Here is a 7373-nt window from a genome sequence, read left to right as displayed (position 1 = left end):
TATATTATGTAAACAAACTTTTATTTTGGATGCGATTAATCGATTAATCGTTTCACAGCACTAGTTTATATTAAAAAATGTGTTTTTAAAAAAAATAAATGTATACTTTTATTAATCAAGGATGCATTCAGTATATAGTAATATTTATTACTTTGTAATATAGTAATATTGCTATATTCAAAATTATATTAATATAGTAATATTTCTTTAGTATTTTTATTTACTAAAAAAAGCGCGCGTGTGTGTGTGTTATATATAAATATATAAAATTATATGTAATGTCTTTATACATATTATTTTTTATATTATATTTTTATATACTTGTATTAATGAACTATTTAAATCAGTTATTTATATTTATTGGTGGTGCCCAGACGTTTTAATACAAAGGGCTAAAAATCAAACTTGATTGAGGGCTGTGGGCCAAAAGTGGATGTCGCATTATATCAACATATATTAAAATGTGTTACATTTTATTAAATAATTAACTTTTTTTAAATTATTTTGTCAAATTCAAAATCACATTTGTTTTTCACTGCAAAAAAAAAAAATCATCTTGGGTGAAATGTTTAAATTAGTGCTGTCAAATGATTAATCGCATCCAAAATAAAAGTTTTTGTTTACATAATATATGTGTACTGTGTATATTTATTATGCATATATAAAATGATTTCTGAAGATCATGTGACACTGAAGACTGGAGTAATGATGCTGAAAATACAGCTGCACATCACAGAAATACATTACAGTTTAACAGATATTCACATAGAAAACAGCTGTTTTACATTCTAATAATATTTCCCAATTTTACTCTATTTTTTAAATCAAATGAATGCAGCTTTGGTGAGCAGCAGAGACTTATTTCAGAAATCCTACTTCATGCACACTACTTTTGAACAGTTGTGTATCTATATTTGTGTATGATGGTGTTTCTGATTTGCTGTCTCTAATTAGTTTTAGTTGTTCTATAATGAGATTGTTATTGCTGCATGCTGTATTGATCTGGTTTTCTCTCAGTATGGATGTGCAGGGCGACTACGACCCCTGCGACGCCTCTGGATTCATCAGGATCAATGCGGTCAGGTCAGTCAAAGCAGTCTGAATGAGCGTGAGCTGTGTGTGTATCTGATCAAGGTGCTTCAGAGAGGATCTGCTGTGTTTCAGGCTGCGGGAACACAACCGTCTGCAGGGAGCCGCTCAGAAGAAGCTCTGAAGATCTCGGTGATTCTGTTACTGATTTCAAATCTGGGGCCAGGTGTTCAGAAAGTTTAATCTGGATCAGAATGATCTGGATTTGGAAATCCCATACACACTTTTCCAGATTTCCAAATCTGGATTAATAGAGCTCTACGGAGCCCCTAAAGGGACATAGTGATGTTTTGCATTCTAGTTTTGCATTGCATTTACACAAATAACTACTTCTGGCTGCTCCATCTCTGATGATTGTGCCAATGTAGTTTACAAGCAGTGATTAAAAACAAACAAACTTTAAATTAAATAAATATTTTTGTTTGATATTGCCAGCTGTTTGGGGATATATTGCATGTTACAAATGTTGTATCTTTTGGAACAGTTTTAAAGTTTTATTACATTTTTGTTCCTGAAATCCACCCTTCTGCTGGGATCAGAATAATCCATTTTTTTTTAATCAAAAGTATCCCAGTCTTACTAAAACGTTTTGAACAACACAAACTGAAGATTTAATCCAGATCAAAACCAAAAGATTGGATTTTGTGATCTGATCCGAATTCAGAATCCTTTTTTTCTTTTGAACAACCCATTTTCAAGATTCGATCCAATCCGATGGCCAACATCCGATCAGATTACTTTTGAACAACTGGCCCCTGACGATATATAAAAAAAGAAATAACATGAATTTGTGCATTTTAATGTGTTTGAAAGACAAAAGACTTCCAAAGACACAGTAATCCATGATTAAATAACCGTCTGAGTGATAATAATCAATCGTGTAATCAATAAAAAAGTAACTGTAGTCTGAGTACGAGTATTTTAAAAAGTAATTTAATCTAATTACAAGTACTTAATTTTTGGAATATGATTATGTAATCCAGATTACATGTAATCAGCTACTAAATATAATATTTTTGTTTGATATTGACAGCTGTTTGGGGATTTGGGGATATATTACATATGATATATATGTTACAAATGTTGTACTTTTTGGGCCAATTTTAAAGTTTTATTACATTTTTGTTCCTGAAATCCACCCTTCTGCTGGGATCAGAATAATCCATTTTTTTTTAATCAAAAGTATCCCAGTCTTACTAAAACGTTTTGAACAACACAAACTGAAGATTTAATCCAGATCAAAACCAAAAGATTGGATTTTGTGATCTGATCCGAATTCAGAATCCTTTTTTTCTTTTGAACAACCCATTTTCAAGATTCGATCCAATCCGATGGCCAACATCCGATCAGATTACTTTTGAACAACTGGCCCCTGACGATATATAAAAAAAGAAATAACATGAATTTGTGCATTTTAATGTGTTTGAAAGACAAAAGACTTCCAAAGACACAGTAATCCATGATTAAATAACCGTCTGAGTGATAATAATCAATCGTGTAATCAATAAAAAAGTAACTGTAGTCTGAGTACGAGTATTTTAAAAAGTAATTTAATCTAATTACAAGTACTTAATTTTTGGAATATGATTATGTAATCCAGATTACATGTAATCAGCTACTACCCAGCTCTGCATGTAACTATCACCATACAGCCTGTTACTGAAGAAATCTGATTAAAACACCCAAAATATGCCAAATCTGTTTGTCAGTCATGTGATTTATGCACATTTATGCATTTACATTTATGCATTTTACACATTAATTTTGCACTTATGCATTTACATTCTGCATTTGCATTTATGCACTTTATACTTATGCATTTTACACATGCATTTTACACTTACACATTTACATTTATGCATTTTACATTATTGCATTTTACAATACATTTTTGCATTTTACTCATGCATTTATGCTTACAAATTTTACAATATGCATTTTACATTAATGCATTTTACAATACATTTATGCATTTTACTCATGCATTTACATTTATGCATTTTACACTATACATTTTACATTTTTGCATTTTACTCATGCATTTACACTTACAAATTTTACAATATGCATTTACATTAATGCATTTTACAAAACATTTATGCATTGTACTCTTATGCATTTACATTTATGCATTTTACAGTACATTTATGAATTTACACTTCTGCATTATACAGTACATTTATGAATTTACACTTCTGCATTATACAGTACATTGATGCATTTGAATTTATGCATTTACGCTTATGAATTTTACACTTATGCATTTACATGTATGCATTTACCCTTATGCATTTAGCTGTTGCTTTTATACAAAGCAACTTACGAAAGGGGAACAAAAGCAATTCATCAAAAGACAGACATGAATGATCCTATGATTATTGTTCAACATGTATAATGTGACAGTCCTTTAATTCTAATTTCTGATTGAATGAGCTGCATTTGAAGCCCTTAGATATGAAAGCAGCAGGTACTTCAGACGTCCTTCAGTCCATCAGTCTGATGTTTACTGTGCTTTAAATCATCAGTTTCTCATTGCAGATCTTCCTCTCAGCCCAGGCTTTTAAAGCAAAGAGAAAGAACAAATAACTATCATGATGTGACATCCGTGATGTTTTCAGTCCTCGGCAAAGCCATTTACTCTCCATCAACAAATACTTCTGCACTTCTTCCTCTTAAGGTGCCAAACTGTGGCTTTCTGCTCCCTTTCCATTTCTGTCGTGCTCGTCGAATGTTGTTCTTTGGTGGGGACAGAACCTGAATCCCCCCCGCTGCTGGTAATAGACGGCAGGGATGCGTTCAGTCTTTCAGCCAGACCAGAATCCCCTGCTTCAGCTGCTCAATTACACCGCAGGCGTCTCCATCCGCTCCTCCAATTACACCACCGGCCCCCTTTATTTACAAGCATGTGCATACGTGAAGACAAATTGCCTGGAGATCTCTCAGGCCTGCTGCAATTTGGACGTTTCTTCTGCCGAGATGAAGCCACTGTTGAATTAGTTGCTCAGGCTGAAGGAGCGTCACATACTGCGCTTATGCTTTCTGCTCCACTGTACAATGTGAACGCTGAGCACATTTTCTGTATGTATGCAATACATGCAACTTCCAAAAGACAAAAAAGGTAAATGAATTAGTTTTGAGGTCAAAATATGTCATTTAGCTATGGAAACCCATTTCTGCCACTGAATTAAAAAATTGCAATTATGACTTTATATCTCGCAGTTATGACTATAACTCGCAATCATGATTTTTTTTTACAATTATGACTTTAGATCTCGCAATTATGACTTTGTATCTTGCAATTATTACTTTTTTCGCAATTGTGACTATAGCTCGCAATCATGAATTTTTTGCAATTATTACTTTTTCGCAATTGATTATATCTCACAATTATGACTTTTTTCTTACAATTATTTTTTTTTCACAATTATGACTTTTTTCTCACAATTATGATTTTTTTCACAATTATGACTTTATATCTCACAATTATGACTTTTTCTTGCAATTTTGACTTTGTATCTTGTAATTATTACTTTTTTCGCAATTATGACTATATCTTGCAATCATGACTTTTTTCACAATTATGACTTTTTTCGTGCAGATGACTTTTTTCACAATTATGACTTTGTATCTTGCAATTATGACTTTGTATCTTGCAATTCTGGCTTTTGTCTTGCAATTCTGAGTTTATATTTCACAATTCTGTTTTTTGTTTCTACTACAAAATATAAAATATAAAAAGGTAATTGTGACATTTAATCTCAGACCAGAACACTTTTTCACTGGAGGAAGCGTTATTATGGATTATGAACTCAATGTATTTGAGTTAAAACCGTCTTAATGCTGGATGTGTTTCAGCTTTTGTCTTCTCCAGATGTTAACTGCTGGACTGGAGTGCTGTGGATTACTTGTGGATTATTGTGATGTTTTTATCAGCTGTTTGGACTCTCATTCTGACGGCACCCATTCACTGCAGAGCATCCATTGCTGAGACACTGATGCAATGCTACATTTCTACAAACCTGATGAAGAAACAAACTCATATGTATACTCATCTGATGGCCTGAGGGTAAATTTGAATTTTTGGGTGAACTATTCCTTTAAATTTATTGACAACTTGCATATTCTGCAAGGGGGTGTAAACTTATGAGCAGAACTGTAAATGATAGACTATCAGGATTTGAAACTATAAAATGACAGATTATCCTGACTCACAGTTTTAGGAAAAAGAGCCAGAAAAAAAACCTGATGCATGACTGACATGCACTGAGTACTCTTTCCCAGAATGCAATGTGCTTGACTTGATCTCTGAATCAGCATTAGTATGTTCGTCTGCTGTGGTGTTTGTTTCAGCTCATGTGTTTGCCGCAGACAGGAAGTGGAGTCAGCAGCTTCCTGTGTCTCACGTTCTCAGATCTTCTACCTGTCAGTCGAGGTATGAAAGCATGGCGAGCCATCCAGGTGAATTAATGATCCGTGACCTTCCCTCAATTACGTCTCATTACGCCGCAGCCCCGAGGGATTCTGGGACACAATGGGAAGACATGAGAATTAAGAGTCGTCTCTGAAAGCCAATCCTGCTGTCTGTCACTCAAAGTCACACAAAGAGCTGCTCTGTTCAGACAAAACCCTTCGTTTCGCTTCATTTCTGATTATAGCTGTGTTCAGGGCACAGATTTACCAGAGTAAACAGTAAAACACAAGCGTTACTATAGTTCTCTGTAAAAATCACAATAAATCAACATGCAAATAGTTAGACACTGAAGTTACACTAAAGCATTATCAGTAACTAAAATTAAAACGATTAATGTTTGTGTGTGAGTGTGTGAGTGTGTGTGTAAAATTAAAACCATTACAAAATAATAAATACATACATAGATTTTCACCTTGAATTGCTAAAACTAAACCTGAAATAAAAATTAATAAAAACTAAATATACTTATATATAAATATTTAAATATATTTGTATTTATATATTATATATTTAAATATAGAAAATATATATATATTAAAAAATAATAATAATAAAAAGACAAAAGTACTACAAAATAAAAAATAAACTAAAATGAAAATGGAAAATATATATTTTTTATTAAAAATATTAATACAATTATATTAATTAGTGCTATTTTAATATCTTGAAAAAATATATTATAGTTTTTATTAATAATTTCAATTAAATTATATTCTTCATTATTATCTTTTTAAAGTTTTAGTAATTTTGTTGTTTTTGTCATTTTATTTAATAAAAAAAAATATATATCTAGTTTTTGTTCATTTTCATTTTGCTTTTAGTTTGAGTTATTTTAGTGCATCAAGTTAAACTAAATGAAAAAGATAAAATGTTTATTTTATGTCAAGTTACGAAAATGTTTTTACTTTTAGTTAATTATAATCACCCTGATATTAATAATACAAAACCCCCCTGGAAATAGAAATGTAAATGTTTATACTGTAATTTGTTTTCATTCACATTTTATTGTAACGAAAATGTTTTTTTTTATGATTTTAGTTAATCACCCTGATATTAATGATACTTAAGAAAGCAGTGATTTATACTGTAATTTGCTTTCATTCGACCATCTTTTGCTCGTCTGTTTGCGTTCACATGTCTTCCAGTGTTCTCGTTTACGCTTTACTGGAGTCTGAACTGAAGCTTTGTAATCCTCTGCTGTCATGAAGTCAATCAGGTGAACCTGAGAAGAGTCACCTGCATCTCGTTGATCTGTGTTCTGCACAATGATCGCAGGCCTTTATTAACATCAATTATAGTAACCCAAGACTCACACGGGCCCCTGCTGCTCCGCGGAGGCCCCTCGTCTCACTTGTTAAGGGCCATTAAGGGTCAGCGGACAATTATGTCAAATGACATGGAGATCCAGGAGAAGGTACAGAAGCGAAGCCTGTTTGAAGTCAGTGTTAATTTCTTCGTCAACGACATTTTTTTCACTGACGACAACGAGACGATAACAAACTAAAACTCTTTTTGAATGACAAAAACTATGACGACTATTTATTGACATTTTCGTCAACGAATAAAAACGAGACGAAAATGTTAGGGAGGGATGATTTGGGAAGAGATTCATTCAGAACGAATCTGCTGCGTGGTTCGGACTTCGGAGGTTAGATGCGCACATATGAACTGGTGGGACATAAGCTAACATACACTTGCTGCACATCGCATAAAACGTTCAAAAATGTCAATATGTGGGAGTAAGAGAAGAGCAGACATATGGATAAATCTGACAACGCAAGAGAGAACTCAATTCGGTCCGGTTTTCTGAGCG

The 7373-nt window shown here is 32.8% G+C and overlaps 1 protein-coding gene across 2 annotated transcripts in view; it reads left to right on the top strand.

The window, feature by feature from the left end:
- ass1 (argininosuccinate synthase 1) overlaps positions 1–7373 on the top strand; it is a 46690-nt gene that overhangs the window by 32369 nt on the left and 6948 nt on the right. Inside the window, exons 13-14 of one of the 2 annotated variants that reach the window (XR_001640122.1) lie at positions 1018–1083; positions 1165–1557. Coding sequence is in view for 1 of the 2 variants with exons in the window: in XM_016553277.1 (XP_016408763.1) it covers positions 1018–1083; positions 1165–1213 (115 nt within the window). In the remaining variant the exon portion in view is untranslated. Of the gene's footprint in view, positions 1–1017; positions 1084–1164; positions 2036–7373 lie in introns of those variants that run through there. The other variant, XM_016553277.1, reaches the window with a different exon arrangement.

Source organism: Sinocyclocheilus rhinocerous, unplaced genomic scaffold, assembly GCF_001515625.1.
Source record: "Sinocyclocheilus rhinocerous isolate Xijiao unplaced genomic scaffold, SAMN03320098_v1.1 scaffold5755, whole genome shotgun sequence".
Lineage (NCBI taxonomy): Eukaryota > Metazoa > Chordata > Actinopteri > Cypriniformes > Cyprinidae > Sinocyclocheilus > Sinocyclocheilus rhinocerous.
This window is presented reverse-complemented; position numbering and strand designations above follow the sequence as displayed.